This window comes from Staurois parvus, unplaced genomic scaffold, assembly GCF_062004578.1.
Source record: "Staurois parvus isolate SC_StPar_1 unplaced genomic scaffold, SC_StPar_1.0 ptg000437l, whole genome shotgun sequence".
In the NCBI taxonomy this organism is placed as follows: domain Eukaryota; kingdom Metazoa; phylum Chordata; class Amphibia; order Anura; family Ranidae; genus Staurois; species Staurois parvus.
This window is the reverse complement of record NW_028318233.1, coordinates 3,448,757-3,465,658: the sequence shown is the minus strand read 5'-3', so window position 1 is coordinate 3,465,658 and position 16,902 is coordinate 3,448,757. Positions and strand designations below refer to the sequence as shown.

Genomic DNA, 16,902 nt, shown 5'->3' with positions numbered 1-16,902 from the left:
GTTTAGGCATGGGTTTATTTTGTATCATATGCTTAAACAAACTGCCTGAATGAGTCAGCATTTTTTTCAGTAAACTTCAACACTGCTTGAAACTTTTTAAAACCGCAAGGCCCCATGCACACGGTAACGCTTCAAATATGGTGGATATTATTGGCCAGAAAATTTATTTATTCTGGCCATTGAAATAATAGCATTTAGACACATTTATGCATGTGTGTGTGTAAAAAATGCTGATAACTTGCACTCCAAACGCAGCTGTACAAAATATGTGCAAAAATGCCCCCATGTACATGGCCAATGTAAATAACATGCATCTGCCTTTATGGGCATTAAAGAAAAATGCCAGATGCCCTTAGCAGTGGCATTTTTTTTGTCTGCATGCATGAGGCCTAATGAGGCCAACTAGCAGCTTGTTGACACAGTCAGCCTGCACTTTCATAATATGTGTTGATCATTTACAAACCGGATGTAAGGATTGTTTTAAAGACTGCAAGATAGAATCTAGAAACTGTGTAAATAATTGGTCTATGCTTTTTGTACACAATGTTTTTACACACCCTGGTATCTGGGTTTCTTCCCTCTGAAAGGAAGTTGATCAGCCTTGTTTAGTATTTTTATGGATATATCCAGATTTAGAGCTTTAGAGTCCTCTTGTTGATTTCCTGTTTCCTCTGCAAACGTTGGTGAATACAGTATATCACAGAATCTGCAGAATGGGCATATATGAAAGGAGGCTGATGTAGGAAATTTGCTCAAATGGATCTTCAAATCATAGAGTAAAGCAGGCCATACACCAGTAGAATTACATTCACACATTTTAATTTTCAAAACATTCATTCCATTTTCTAATGGTCACTGGGTCAAATCGACGATGGTCTTTGATCATAGTGGTGAGGTTCTGAACGAACAAAAGTCTAACCATGAATGTAATTTTTATTCAGGAGAATATCTTAATAGGCTTGGGACTCCATTCATGTAGCAGGTCTGGTTGAAATTTTAAGAGCTTTTGAACTAAATGAGTCAACCCAGTCAAGGCAGGATTGAAGGCTCTGATGATTTATTTTGCTGAATTTTGAATGCAAATCTGAACTGGTCCTATGGTCATCTTTACAGTATAAGCAGGTCTATTAAATAAGGTAAGGAGCAGTTTGTAAAGCGTAACTCACAGCATCCAAAAATAATTTAATATTTTATTTTAATAGGTTGACATTTTGTTTGCTAGCAGTCATTCTACTTTGTACATCATCTTTGTTTTAAGCATTTGATTACTAAATATACCTGAGTTTATTCCTTCCTTTTAATTTTCAGGTCTGGACGAGGAAAATCTACAGCTGGATTTCTTATATTTGCTGGACTTGCCTGTATATTTACTATGTTGTTACCAGACAATAACAGTAAGTAGAAATAAAGCGAGAAAGCAAATCATTATCTTGTATAAATATTCAATGTACAGGGCTTGCTGTAGAATTTTTGAATTTATATACAGTGGGCAAAATAAGTATTGAACACGTCACCATTTTTCTAGGTAAATATATTTCTAAAGGTGCTGGTGACATGAAAATTTCACCACATGTGGTAACAACCCATGCAATCCATACATACAAAGAAACCAAAACAAATAAGCTCAGAAATTAAGCTATGTGCAATAAAATGCAATGACAAAGGGAAAAAGTATTGAACACGCTAGCTGAAATTTATTTAATACTTTGCACAAAATTCTTTGTTGGTAATGACTGCTTCAAGACTCCTCCTGTGTGGAGAAACTAGTCGCATGCATTGGTCAGGTGTGATTTTATCCCATTCTTCAACACAGTCTTCAAATCTTGAAGGTTCCGTGGGCCTCTTCTATGAACTCTGATCTTTAGTTCTGTCCATAGATTTTATCTATTGGATTCAAGTCAGTTGATTGGCTGGGCCATTCTAACAGCTTTATTTTCCTTCTTTGAAACCAGTTGAGAGGTTCCTTGGCTCTGTGTTTGGGATCATTGTCTTGCTGAAATATCCACCCACATTTCATCTTCATCATCCTGGTAATTGGCAGCAGATTTTTATCAAGAATGTGTTGGTACATTTTTCCATTCATCCTTCCTTTAACCATATGAAGTTTGCCAGTTCTGTATGCTGAAAAACAGCTCCACACTATGATGTTCCCAACTCCATGCTTCTCTGTTGGTATGGTGTTTTTGGGGTGATGTGCAGTGCCATTTGACCTCCATACATGGTGTGTATTATGGCATCCAAAGAGTTCCATTTTTGGCTCATCTGACCAGATTATATTCTCCCAGTATATCACAGGCTTGTCTGAATATTGTTCAGCAAACTTTAACCGCTTCCCGATCGCAGTGTACCGCGGCCAGGCGGAAGTTATAGCCAATGCGCTCCCCCACCATGACTGCTGTATCCAGTGGACATAGTGGAAAGGAGATCCCAGTGAACGGGACCCGTTGATCATGTGATCACTATGCGATCACATGATCACAATGTAAGTAAAGCTGTTATGAATCAATCTCATTCATAACCGCTCTGCTTCTCTTCCTAGTGAGCTGTGATTGGCCAAAAGCTGTCACATGATACATGGGGCCAATCACAGCACCCTGTACCATGTGACCAGCTCCAGCCAATCATAGATCACTATCTTGAGCTGTCAAAAATTTAACTCATTGATGACAGCTCATGAATGAGTTAGGTTCATGAAATGATCTTTATTTCTCCTGCATAGCAAAGTGTAAAAAAAAGTAGTATAATATTACTATGGTAACATTATACTTTTCTGATAAGAGTATTAAAAAAAATAAAATACAAAATATCATATTGAGAATAAATTTAAAAAAAAACGGGGGTTAAGGGATTTTTTTTAACTGCATTTTGCGGGCGAGCAGCAGCTCTTGGCAAAGCGACGTAATCTTGTAACGCTTCCTAGCTTGGGGTGTGAACTTGTCTGCGCCCCCCACTGCCGCCCCCCTTCCCCCCCGGTCGGTCCAGGGAGAGAAGAGAGCACACGGCACTGAGTAAAAGCACTACATTTTACACACACACTTGAATAGCACATTTAACCCTTTGATCGCCCCCTATTAACCCTTTGATCACCCAGCCAGTGCCGTTAGTACAGTGTCAGTATATAGAATTTTTCACTGATCGCTGTTTTACTGCCACTAGCAGATAGCGTCAGGGTCAGTAAGCGCCCCTCCCAGCCAGGGTCAGCTAGTATTGCCCGCACACTATCACGCTATAAGTCGCTGATCAGCCCCATTACTAGAATACTGTTTGTACAGATCAGTATATTGATCATGAACAGAACTAGACTAGTGCTCCCTTTGTATAGTGTCCCCAAAAACACAGTGTTAGCAGGATCAGCCCCATTCATTGCCAGCACTAGCATTTAGCCCCTCCACTGTTCTTCATGGAAGATTTGTACCAATTGATTGCGGGCCAAGGCAATTTATACGCACAACAATACATCTCCGCCCACCCAAATGCAGCTCTTGCCAGACAATTCGCATTGAAACCTATCACGGTTTCTGAATTTAAAACTTTTTTGGGGCCTAACCCTCAACATGGACATTACAAAAAAAAATGAATTGCTGTCATATTGGTCCACAAAGCCGATTCATCATATGTCCATGTTCTCTGCTGTTACATATATGCCTAACGTGGACCAGCAATGTACTGTTACATTGCTGGACTTTGAGTGGTCATACCGGGCTGTAGCTACAGGCATCATCCTGATATTGTTTTTTTTTTTGGCTGGCGATCAGCTTTCATTTAAGGAGGAATCTGAGAATGGAGCAGTCATATCCGATGGCTGACAATAGAGCTTATCAGGAACCAGAATGACTTCAATCATCTCTATAGTCTAAGAAATAGCTAGCTACAAGCATTTCATCACTTCAGTTTCGCAGGATAAAAACCACGCCATTTGTAAATTGGGAAAGACCCCAGATTTCACAAAAAAGAATACCTGTCAATGCCTATTACAGTCAGAGGGGATATTTACATTCCATGTGATTAGCAATAAAAGTGATTTAAAAAAAAAAAGGGGGACAGTGTAAGAATAATAAAAATCAAAATAACGAAAAAAAAAGTACCCTTGCCCCCCTGCGCGCACGCACCTGTGTGCGCAGGCGTTGACCCCTTGACGGTATGTAAACAGCGGTTGCATCATGCATGTGAGTTATCACCATGAACATCAGATCGAGGGCAGTAATTCTAGCACTAGACCTCCTGTGTAAATATAAATTGGTGACCTTTTAAAGTGTCGCCTATCGATAATAAGAATGTATGTACTTTGTTGCCATTGCACTGGCATGCTCAATTTTAAAGCATGTCATATCTGGTGTCTATTTACTCAGAATAATATCATCTTTTATAATCTATCAAACAATTGGGCAATATATTGTTATGTTTTTGTGCATTAAAATTCTAAAAAGTGCATTTTTCCCAAAAACATTGCGTTTGAAAAATTGCTGCGCAAATAATGTGTGATATAAAAAATTTCAACACCCACTTTTTTATTCTCTAGGGCCTCTGCTTTTAAAATATGTATAATGTTTGGGGGTTCAAAGTAATTTTCTAGCAAAAAAACTTTTTTCATGTGAACAAAAAGTGTCAGGGCTTGGTCTTTAAGAGAGGGTGATGTGTGGTATAAGCTTCTAAGTAGAAGTAACACCTCCAAATGACGCCTTTTTGGAAAGTAGACACTCCAAGGTATTTGCTAAGAGGCATGGTGAGTATTTTGCAGACCTCATTTGTTGCCACGTGTTTTTTTTAAAACAAAGAAAGAAAACAAAAATTATTTTTTTCTTTTTCAAAACCCTGTGACAAAAATGATATCTGTAAAATACTCACTATGCCTCTTATCAAATTCCTTGGGGTGTCTACGTTCCAAAAAGGGGTCATTTGGAGGTGTGTGTTTGTGCTATCCTGGCATTTTAGAGCCTCTGAAACTGTGATAGGTAGTGGGAAGTGATATGAGGTAATATGGCCTTTGAAAGCCTGGAGGTGGTAATTGGACTTTGGGGGCCTGTATGTAGCTAGGCTGCCAAAAAGTCTCTCACATGTGGTATCCCCATATTCAGGAGAGGTAGAAGACTAGGTTTTGGGGTGTTATTCCACATATACCCATGGCATGCATGAGCAGTATATCATTAAAGTGAAAAATGTGTGTAAATAATGAATGCCTCTCTGCAAAATCCTAGGGGTGTCTACTTTCCAAAAAGGGGTCATTTTGGAGGGGGTTGTACTGCCCTGGCATTTTAGCACCTAAAGAAATGTGATAGGCAATCAGAAAATAAAAGCTACCTAAATTCCAATATATATACTATAGTTTGTAAACCTTATAACTTTTACACAAACCAATTAATATGCATGTATTGAAATTTTTTAGACCAAAGACATGTAGCAGAATACATTTTGGCCTAAATTTATAACTAACTTTGAGTTTATTGGACATTTTGTATAACCAAAAGTGAAATATATATATATTTTTTTTCAAAATGTTCTGTCTTTTTTTTTTTTTTTTTGCTTATAGTACAAAATGTAAAAACCGGGATAGAAAGATTTGTCAGTACGCCTGAACCATCCTAGGACAGCTTGCTTCACTTCGTCATTAGTAGAGATGAGCGAATTATTCAAAAATTCGATTTGGCTGATTCGCCGAATTTGAGGAAGAAATTCGATTCGATGCGAATTTATTCGCTACGAATTTAACTTATAAAAAGGGTTTCTAGGCTTCAGAGAGCCTTTAAATTAGTGCAGAACACTGTACCTTTAATTTAAATGCCCTTGGAGATGAAGAAGGAGAAGGATGAGGAGAAGGAGAAGGATGAGAAGAAGGAGAAGGATGAGAAGAAGGAGAAGGATGAGAAGAAGGAGAAGGATGAGAAGAAGGAGAAGGATGAGAAGAAGGAGAAGGATGAGAAGAAGGAGAAGGATGAGAAGAAGGAGAAGGATGAGAAGAAGGAGAAGAAGAAGGAGAAGGATGAGAAGAAGGAGAAGGATGAGAAGAAGGAGAAGGATGAGAAGAAGGAGAAGGATGAGAAGAAGGAGAAGGATGAGAAGAAGGAGAAGGATGAGAAGAAGGAGAAGGATGAGAAGAAGGAGAAGGATGAGAAGAAGGAGAAGGATGAGAAGAAGGAGAAGGATGAGAAGAAGGAGACGGATGAGAAGAAGGAGACGGATGAGAAGCAGGAGAAGGATGAGAAGAAGGAGAAGGATGAGGAGAAGGATGAGAAGAAGGAGAAGGATGAGAAGAAGAAGGATGAGAAGAAGGAGAAGGATGAGAAGGAGAAGGATGAGAAGAAGAAGAAGGATGAGAAGAAGGAGAAGGATGAGAAGAAGAAGAAGGATGAGAAGAAGGAGAAGAAGAAGGATGAGATGAAGGGGAAGGATGAGAAGAAGAAGAAGGATGAGAAGAAGGAGAAGAAGAAGGATGAGATGAAGGGGAAGGATGAGAAGAAGGAGAAGGATGAGAAGAAGGAGAAGGATGAGAAGAAGAAGAAGGATGAGAAGAAGGAGAAGGATGAGAAGAAGGAGAAGGATGAGAAGAAGGAGAAGGATGAGAAGAAGGAGAAGGATGAGAAGAAGGAGAATTCCAAGCCGGCAAAAAGTGTATCTGCAGAGCTCCGCTATTTCTTAGTTGAGCTCTGCAGATACACTTAGTGGAGCTCTGCAGATACACTTTTTGCCGGCTTGGAATTCTTCTTATTTTCATCCTACTTCTTCTTCTTCTTCTTCCTCATCCTCATCCTCATCCTCATCCTCTTCTTCTTCTTCTGAGGATGAGGATGAAGAAGAAGAAGTAGGATGAAAATAAGAAGAATTCCAAACCGGCAAAAAGTGTATCTGCACAGCTTCGCTAAGTGTATCTGCAGAGCTCCTCTATTTCTGCCAGTTCTCTGACATTCACATTTACAGCGGTTGAAACATTGTATCTATTTGTTTCCATAAATGGAAACAAATAGATGCAATGTTTCAACCGCTGAGCTCTGCAGATACACTTAGCGGAGCTCTGCAGATACACTTTTTGCCGGCTTGGAATTCTTCTTATTTTCATCCTACTTCTTCTTCATCCTCATCCTCAGAAGAAGAGGATGAGGATGAGGATGAAGAGGAAGAAGAAGAAGAAGAAGAAGTAGGATGAAAATAAGAAGAATTCCAAGCCGGCAAAAAGTGTATCTGCAGAGCTCCTCTATTCTGCAGATACACTTAGAGGAGCTCTGCAGATACACTTTTTGCCGGCTTGGAATTCTTCTTATTTTCATCCTACTTCTTCTTCTTCTTCTTCTTCATCCTCATCCTCATCCTCAGAAGAAGAAGAAGAGGATGAGGATGAAGAAGAAGAAGAAGTAGGATGAAAATAAGAAGAATTCCAAGCCGGCAAAAAGTGTATCTGCAGAGCTCCTCTATTCTGCAGACACACTTAGAGGAGCTCTGCAGATACACTTTTTGCCGGCTTGGAATTCTTCTTATTTTCATCCTTCTTCTTCTTCTTCTTCTTCATCCTCATCCTCAGAAGAAGAAGAGGATGAAGAAGAAGAAGAAGAAGTAGGATGAAAATAAGAAGAATTCCAAGCCGGCAAAAAGTGTATCTGCAGAGCTCCGCTAAGTGTATCTGCAGAGCTCCGCTATTTCTGACAGTTCTCTGACATTCACTCCATACAGCGGTTGAAACATTGTATCTATTTGTTTCCATAAATGGAAACAAATAGATACAATGTTTGAACCGCTGTATGGAGTGAATGTCAGAGAACTGTCAGAAATAGGCTATTTCTGACAGTTCTCTGACATTCACTCCATACAGCGGTTGAAACATTGTATCTATTTGTTTCCATTTATGGAAACAAATAGATACAATGTTTCAACCGCTGTATGGAGTGAATGTCCGAGAACTGTCAGAAATAGCGGAGCTCTGCAGATACACTTAGCGGAGCTCTGCAGATACACTTTTTGCCGGCTTGGAATTCTTCTTATTTTCATCCTACTTCTTCTTCTTCTTCATCCTCATCCTCAGAAGAAGAGGATGAGGATGAAGAAGAAGAAGAAGTAGGATGAAAATAAGAAGAATTCCAAGCCGGCAAAAAGTGTATCTGCAGAGCTCCTCTATTTCTGACAGTTCTATGTCAGAGAACTGTCAGAAATAGAGGAGCTCTGCAGATACACTTTTTGCCGGCTTGGAATTCTTCTTATTTTCATCCTACTTCTTCTTCTTCTTCTTCATCCTCATCCTCATCCTCTTCTTCTTCTGAGGATGAGGATGAAGAAGAAGAAGAAGAAGTAGGATGAAAATAAGAAGAATTCCAAACCGGCAAAAAGTGTATCTGCAGAGCTCCGCTAAGTGTATCTGCAGAGCTCCTCTATTTCTGACAGTTCTCTGACATTCACATTTACAGCGGTTGAAACATTGTATCTATTTGTTTCCATAAATGGAAACAAATAGATACAATGTTTCAACCGCTGAGCTCTGCAGATACACTTAGCGGAGCTCTGCAGATACACTTAGCGGAGCTCTGCAGATACACTTTTTGCCGGCTTGGAATTCTTCTTATTTTCATCCTACTTCTTCTTCTTCTTCTTCTTCTTCATCCTCATCCTCAGAAGAAGAAGAAGAATGAAAAGAAGAAGAAGAAGAATGAAAAGAAGAAGAATGAAAAGAAGAATGAGAAGAATGAAAAGATTCTTCTTTTCATTCTTCTTTTCATTCTTCTTTTCATTCTTCTTCTTCTTCTTTTCATTCTTCTTTTCATTCTTCTCATTCTTCTTTTCATTCTTCTCATTCTTCTTCTCATTCTTCTTTTCATTATTCTTCTCATTCTTCTTTTCATTCTTCTTCTTTTCATTCTTCTTTTCATTCTTTTCATTCTTCTTTTCATTCTTCTTCTCATTCTTCTTTTCATTCTTCTTCTCATTCTTCTTTTCATTCTTCTTCTCATTCTTCTTTTCATTCTTTTCATTCTTCTTCTCATTCTTCTCATTCTTCTTCTTTTCATTCTTTTCATTCTTCTTCTTTTCATTCTTCTTTTCATTCTTCTCATTCTTCTTTTCATTCTTCTCATTCTTCTTCTTTTCATTCTTCTTTTCATTCTTCTTCTCATTCTTCTTTTCATTCTTCTTCTTCTTTTCATTCTTCTTTTCATTCTTCTTATTCTTCTTTTCATTCTTCTTCTTCTTTTCATTTTTTTTTTCATTCTTCTTCTCATTCTTCTTTTCATGAAGAAGAAAAGAAGAATGAAAAGAAGAAGAATGAAAAGAAGAATGAAAAGAATGAAAAGAAGAAGAAGAATGAAAAGAAGAATGAAAAGAAGAAGAAGAAGAATGAAAAGAAGAAGAAGAAGAATGAAAAGAAGAATGAAAAGAAGAAGAATGAAAAGAAGAATGAGAAGAATGAAAAGATTCTTCTTCTTTTCATTCTTCTTCTTTTCATTCATCTTCTTCTTCTCATTCTTCTTCTCATTCTTCTTTTCATTCTTCTCATTCTTCTCATTCTTCTTTTCATTCTTCTTCTCATTCTTCTTTTCATTCTTCTTTTCATTCTTCTTTTCATTCTTCTTTTCATTCTTCTTCTCATTCTTCTTTTCATTCTTCTTCTTCTTTTCATTCTTCTTTTCATTCTTCTTCTCATTTTTCTTTTCATGAAGAAGAAAAGAAGAATGAAAAGAAGAATGAGAAGAATGAGAAGAAGTAGAAGAATGAAAAGAAGAATGAAAAGAAGAAGAAGAAGAATGAAAAGAAGAATGAAAAGAAGAATGGGAAGAAGAAGAAGAATGAAAAGAAGAAGAATGAAAAGAAGAAGAAGAAGAATGAGAAGAATGAAAAGATTCTTCTTCTTTTCATTCTTCTTTTCATTCTTCTTCTTCTTTTCATTCTTCTTCTTCTTCTTTTCATTCTTCTTTTCATTCTTCTTTTCATTCTTCTTTTCATTCTTCTCATTCTTCTTTTCATTCTTCTCATTCTTCTTCTCATTCTTCTTTTCATTCTTCTTTTCATTCTTCTTTTCATTCTTCTTTTCATTCTTCTCATTCTTCTTTTCATTCTTCTCATTCTTCTTCTCATTCTTCTTTTCATTCTTCTTTTCATTCTTCTTTTCATTCTTCTTTTCATTCTTCTTCTCATTCTTCTTTTCATGAAGAAGAAGAATGAAAAGAAGAATGAAAAGAAGAAGAATGAGAAGAAGAATGAGAAGAATGAAAAGAAGAATGAAAAGAAGAAGTATTCCAGTACAGCAAAAAGTGTATCTGCAGAGAGCTCCGCTATTTCTGACAGTTCTCTGACAGTTCCTTCACATTTACAGCGGTTGAAACATTGTATCTATTTATTTCCAAATAAAAACATCTGTATCCTAAATGGAAACAAATAGATACAATGTTTCAACCGCTGTACATGTGAAGGAACTGTCAGAGAACTGGCAGAAATAGCGGAGCTCTCTGCAGGGACACTTTTGCCGGCTGATCGGGAAAAATCTGATTCGCGCACCCGAAGTATGCAAATATTCGGATTCGACGCGAATCAAATTTTTCCTGAAATTCGAAACGAATTCCACTTCGCCTGGTTCGATTCGCTCATCTCTAGTCATTAGTGCTGAAATGCTGACTTCTGAGTAACTCTTTTAAGGGTACAAACAGGTGGAAATCACTCGGAGTGAGGTCTGGTCTGTAAGGGGGATGTGGAAATACCTCCCAGCTGAGTTGCTGTAATGTGCAAGTAGTGCAGTGAGCAGTATGAGCTCTTGTGTTGTCCTGGAGAAACAGGACTCTCTTAGTGATCAAACCAGGTAGTTTTTTTCCACAGACGCGTATGCACATCACTCAGAACAGGACAGTAATATTCACTGTTGATAGTGGTACCTGTCTTGGTACCCAGCGTGCACTACCTTTTCATAAATGCAAATGTCCGTGAATGACTGTGTTCACTGTTTCCATAGAAAGATTTCTCTTATACAATTTCACAGCAGGTTATGCGCTGATTATTAAGGATCAGCATTCTATACGCTTAATTTTCACAGGAATGACTGCTGTGGCTGGGAACCACCATGGCCGGGATCGTCACTGATGGACGTACAGCCATCTTTGAAATGTTTATACTATTCATATATCTTACTGCGGCTGAGTGTTTCATCACTGTACTGTGCTTAAAATCTTCTGTAGATACCCGTGGGTTTTACGCATTCGTTCACAAGAAACTTCATCACCACACGCTGTTCCATGCATGCATGAACACTGTTGTCTACTATCTTGATTAACGGCCTCTGGACTGGCTCGCAACATGTGCGCCGCCTATCAGTATTAGGACACACTTTATTGGTTGTACCTCAATAAATGTTATTATTTAAAAAAAAAAAAAAAAGAAATATGCACTGTCAGGTTCCACACAAAATAGATATCTATTTCCTATACATCCTACTGGAAACTAACTCTCATGGTGTCAAAAAAGAAAACCTGTTGTGTCAAAATAGCTTGGCAGGATGAGAACTTATTTCTGTATAAGGTTACTATTGATATTCTGCACAAAGCTTTTTTGAAAATTCTGTTCTGGTAACGCTTGTGGAAAGGGTTCTAGACTTTACCTTTCTGAGTGCTAAACATTGTGTTATGGATTGGCAAAGAGGCAATTCATGGGCCAGCTCAGACTAATACAGGTCAACTAGTTAAAAAAAAAAAGACAAAAACTTAGGGCAGTCTTTGAAAACCATAAATGGAGCCTATATATCGCCTGGACGGCATCTGTCCTTTTCATTGTCAAGTGCCATCTTTTTTATCCTTTAGTAAATTGTTACTGCTTCTACTCATTTAACTATGGAATCAGTAAATATGGATTTCCAGTGTCTTGGATACTTGGCAGATTTCCTGGAGAAAATATCTCTGTCCTGACTTATTGGCAGAGGAGATTAGACCTGGTAGGATTGGGAGAAAATAGTTTTTGGAGTTTGGACCTGGTAGTAGAGAGGAGAGCGATTTGGAAAGCTGGGAATATTTGCTTGATGGCTGTTTATCAGGTAAATCACCTTGTACTATAGCATTGTTGTGCCACGTAGGTATATCAGATGTGTATAATTGTCTGAAGATTTAACCTTTCCTTTAAACCCCCTTCAGTCAATAAAGGTCTATTTTTTGTCCGTGTTTCAGTTGCAGAGATTTTCCATCACTTCCTGTCCTGACAGGAATTGAGATACAATCTCCCCAGAAGAGACTGAGACAACAATAAAAATCTGGCAGAGATTGTATTCCTTTATAGTTTTGTCTAAAACACAATAAAACATTTTTGTAGGAGCTGGTCTATAACAAAGACAACTTATATGTAACCTGTAGTAGCTTTGTAATAAATGTTAGTAACTTCTGTTTAAAGGCTGATTGACATCTGTGTAATGCAGAAAACATGCATTAGCATGTACATTACTGCAACCCATGTTACAGTTGTGACCAAAATTATTCAACCCCCACTGAAATTGAGTGTTTTGGCCAGTTTGACATTGCTTTTGATCATTCAGTCATCTTGCTTACATTTACATTAAAGAGGCACTTGTAGGTCAGACAAATATAACATAACAGTTATAATGAAATAACCACAAATGTCTTTTCTGTGCTCACAGCATTATCAGTTTTATTCAACCCCCAAGTGACATTCAATCTTAGTACTTAGTACAGCATCCTTTTACAGTTATAACAGCTTTTAAACGTGAAGCATAGCTTGACACAAGTGTCTTGCAGCGATCTACGGGTATCTTCGCCCATTCTTCATGGGCAAAGGCCTCCAGTTCAGTCACATTCTTAGGCTTGCGCACTGCAACTGCTTTCTTTAAGTCCCACCAGAGGTTCTCAATCGGATTTAAGTCTGGTGACTGCGATGGCCACTCCAAAATGTTCCAGCCTTTCCTCTGCAACCATGCTCTAGTGGACTTGGAGGTATGCTTGGGATCATTGTCCTGTTGAAAGGTCCAACGTCTCCCAAGCCTCAGGTGTGTGACGGACTGCATCACGTTTCCATCCAATATCTCCTGGTACTGAAGAGAATTCATGGTACCTTGCACACGCTGAAGCTTCCCTGTACCTGCAGAAGCAAAACAGCCCCAAAGCATGATTGACCCTCCACCATGCTTCACAGTAGGCAAGGTGTTCTTTTCATCATAGGCCTTGTTCTTCCTCCTCCAAACATAGCGTTGATCCATGGGCCCAAACAGTTCTAATTTTGTTTCATCAGTCCACAGAACACTATCCCACAACTTTTGTGGTTTGTCCACATGGCTTTTGGCATACTGCAGTCGACTCTTCTTATTCTTTGGAGACAGCAAGGGGGTACGCCTGGGAGTTCTGGCACGGAGGCCTTCATTACGCAGTGTGCGTCTTATTGTCTGGGCTGAAACTTCTGTACCCACATCTGACAAATCTTTTCTCAGTTCCTCAGCAGTCACACGGGGACTTCTCTCCACTCTACGCTTCAGGTAGCGCACAGCAGTCGAAGTCAGCATCTTCTTTCTGCCACGACCAGGTAGCGTTTCAACAGTGCCCTTTGCCTTGAATTTGCGAATGATGCTTCCTAAGGTGTCTCTTGGTATGTTTAACATCTTTGCAATCTTCTTATAGCCATTGCCCTTCCTGTGAAGAGAAATCACCTCTTCTCTTGTCTTCCTGGACCATTCTCTTGCCTTCACCATGTTTGTAACCACACCAGTAAATGTCTAGAAGGAGCTGAGTATCACAGTCATTTTAAAGCTGCCTAATTGGTGCTTATTATGCTTGATTGCTGCTCGGTGACATCCACAGGTGTTTTCAATACCTGATGGAAAGCACCTGTATGAACCTCTGTTCTTCAGAGTGGTAGTCTTTAAGGGGTTGAATAATTGTGGCAATGAAGAAACCACATAAGAACCATTTACTACTGTATTACATAAACAATTGATGTCATTTTAGTTGCATTTGGGTAGTTACAACGTCCTTGTAGGATTTGATTCTGAATACAATTCCAAATGTACACTATAGTCCCTAAACCCCTTTACAGCATTGGGGGTTGAATAATTTTGGTCACAACTGTATATGTGCTGAAGCTTTGTGATGCCATTCATTTTGAATAGCACCCCAATGCACTAAGACAATGCATATGATTTGCAGCGGGCTGCTATGTATGGCAATGCACCATAGTGCGTTCTGGCAAAAATGTTGTGACGTTCAGTTTTTGCAAAATTTTGGTGCCTTAGAAGCCCGTTTATTTTGTTGGGCTGCCTTAAAGCGGAGTTCGCCACCTCCAAAAAAAAAAAACTCAAATTCAGTAGCTACAAATACTGTGGCTGCTGACTTTTAAAAGTAGAGCACTTACCTGTCCATGCATCCAGCGGTATCCTCACCCCGAGCCTATTCTTCAATCGGCTGTCGGGTGCTGGCGCCGCCATCTTGACTAAGGGGAACTGGTTTCTTACTCTGCATGCGTGAAGTGTGCTGTGTTTTGTGAATAGACTGCAGTCCTCTGGGACCTTGGAAGTGTCCCAGAGGGCTGTTGGGGTGCCGAATGTCTAGCTCAGTTCGCCGTGGCGAATGCAGTCGGAAGTGGGAGTGGGTTCCTGTCAAAACCAGGTACCTGCTCCCCCCCCCCCCAAAAGGTGCCAAATGTGGCAGCGAAAGGAGGAGGAGGCAGAAAAGCAGAGCTTCTTCTTTTGGGTGGAACTCCGCTTTAATGAAGTGTGCATTAGTGTACAGCATAACATGTGTTGAACCACATGAGTTAACAAACTTTACTTGTAAATAGGTTCTAACCATTGCCATACCCTCAAAATCGAAAAAGGAAAAGTGTTTTTTTTTGTTTCTTTAAACAGCAATGTAAAAAATATCTTAATATTCATGTGATGGCTGATGGTAAAGATGTGATATTGAGATGGATAACCTTGAGCAGTTAATTCAAATCATTCTTAATTTAATTTAGAGTAAATTATAGAGGAATTTTCGGTAAAGATTAAGTGTGTTCTTATAAGAGGAGCAGACTTCCTTCATATGCATAACCACAGGCTGGAACACAGTGTGGATATTATTTACTTCATTCTTCCATTACTGAAATAAAAGGCTGCCTTCCTTACAAATGATTTTTTTTTTTGTAAAGCAGAGAATCGGCTAGATTTTTAATTTCCTAACAGCAAGGGTGTAGCAAAACATAATACATGACTGTAGTTGGAGGAAAATAATTGAAATGAACTTAGCTTAACACTATTTAAGGAACATGTTGAAATATAACAGGGTGAACTAAGCAACTTGGCTAGGGGACAGTAGAAGCAGTTTTACCTAATGGATCCAATGGTATTTTCTTCCACTAAAATGTTTTCGGTGACCAAATTAACACTATTATCAACTTAAATACGACTAAAACTAAAATAATTCAAATGACTCAAATTGGACTAAAACTAAAATGGCATTTTAGTCAAAAGACTATGACTAAAACTAATTCAAAATGTGATGTAAAAAAATAAAACTGAATGGATCATCTTCTCCCCTGGCAAAGGACGTTTCTCACTTGTCTGGAAGTGAACTGGTCCTTACATTCAATGCATGGCTATGGATCTTGCATCAGTCTTGGTGATCTCAGAGGACCTTAGGCTTTTGGAGTGCAGGGGAGAAAATGCAGCGGGGACCGGTCTGGCAGTGCAGAGGATCAGGTAAGTAAAAGTGCTTTTTCATGGTCTCCTAGACATTAACGAGCAGTTAACCCTTCCAGTGTGAGCGCAGCCCCACTGAAAAGGAGGACTTTTAGTTTTCTGGAGTTTAGCTTTAATGTTATGAGATGTTTTTTATTAATATTATTTTTATGGTAGCTTGGATGTTTGCACTAGATACATTATGTTTTAAGTGGTGATTCCTGATATTTCAGTTATGGTTGATTGCTTGTAGAATACTTCCTGCTGGCACCGTCCTCTTTCAGAATGAAGCAAGGTGATAAACAGGCCCTGACAAGATATCTGGTTTTAAACCTTTTCCATGGAGTCTCAGTACTCCTGCAGCAGCAGCAGCAGGAACCCGGTTTATATCAGTGATGATGTAGCATGAGTGTCAGATAATAAGTGCAGTAATTTTGCTGCCTTGGGAGATTTAAGACGTTTGTGGATGAATAAGTTAACCCTTTTCCACCCACTCCGGGTTGCCCTGTAACTGGGTTTTGCCATCAGGAGTTGGGGCAAAGTTCCCACTTATCTGCTCTCTGTGACTGTCTGTCACAGTGGTCACATAAGCGGGGGCACAGTGAACGGCTTTCAGCACAGGAATCTTGGCTGCCATGAACACATATTTGCGTCATGTGGAGTTGAGGCACACCCTCCCTGCCATTGCACATTTGCATTACATTTTCGGAAAGAGGTTAAGGAACTTAAAACAAAGCGATCAGTTTAGAGTTGGATTTTTAACGGGACCTTCTCTTCAAGCTAAGTTACCTATCTTAATTGTACAGTGAAGGACACAGACTGACTATGCATGTACAGTGGTTGTAGGCTGCTACCATTAGGTGACTGAACACTGGCAAAAGCTTTGCTGGGCACACTTCCCAGGGATACTGCTATAACCTCAACCCATTCTGTGTGTCCTCAGTTTTTGCTAGTGTCCATAGATGTTGGACCTCTTCTCTCCATGGGGAGGTTTTCAATCAGGGCCAGATCTAGCTTGTCTAATCTGGGGGCAGTTCTCTACCTCTCCATGTGGCTGCAATTAAAAACACGTTTTAGGCCAGTGTTTCATTATTCATGGCACAGTTTTAAAGTATGGAATATCCTGAGACACCCCATTCATGAACTGAAGGACACTGACATCTGTACTGGATGATTATGTCATGGACTCCTTGGTGCCACATAGGGAAGTCCCCTCTTTACATCTGATCCCACCCATCACTTCAGAGTCAGTCACCTTTACATTACAGTCCTCCCATTACACCGTCTCCTTCAGATCA

At 39.2% G+C, this 16,902-nt stretch overlaps 1 protein-coding gene across 2 annotated transcripts in view; it reads left to right on the top strand.

Annotated features, from left to right (window-relative positions):
- Positions 1–16,902, top strand: part of SLC22A15 (solute carrier family 22 member 15) — a 489,469-nt gene that overhangs the window by 192,509 nt on the left and 280,058 nt on the right. For both annotated transcript variants that reach the window (XM_089687779.1, XM_089687778.1), the window contains exon 8: positions 1,309–1,394. In XM_089687779.1, the coding sequence (XP_089543905.1) occupies positions 1,309–1,394 (86 nt within the window). The remainder of the gene's footprint in view (positions 1–1,308; positions 1,395–16,902) is intronic.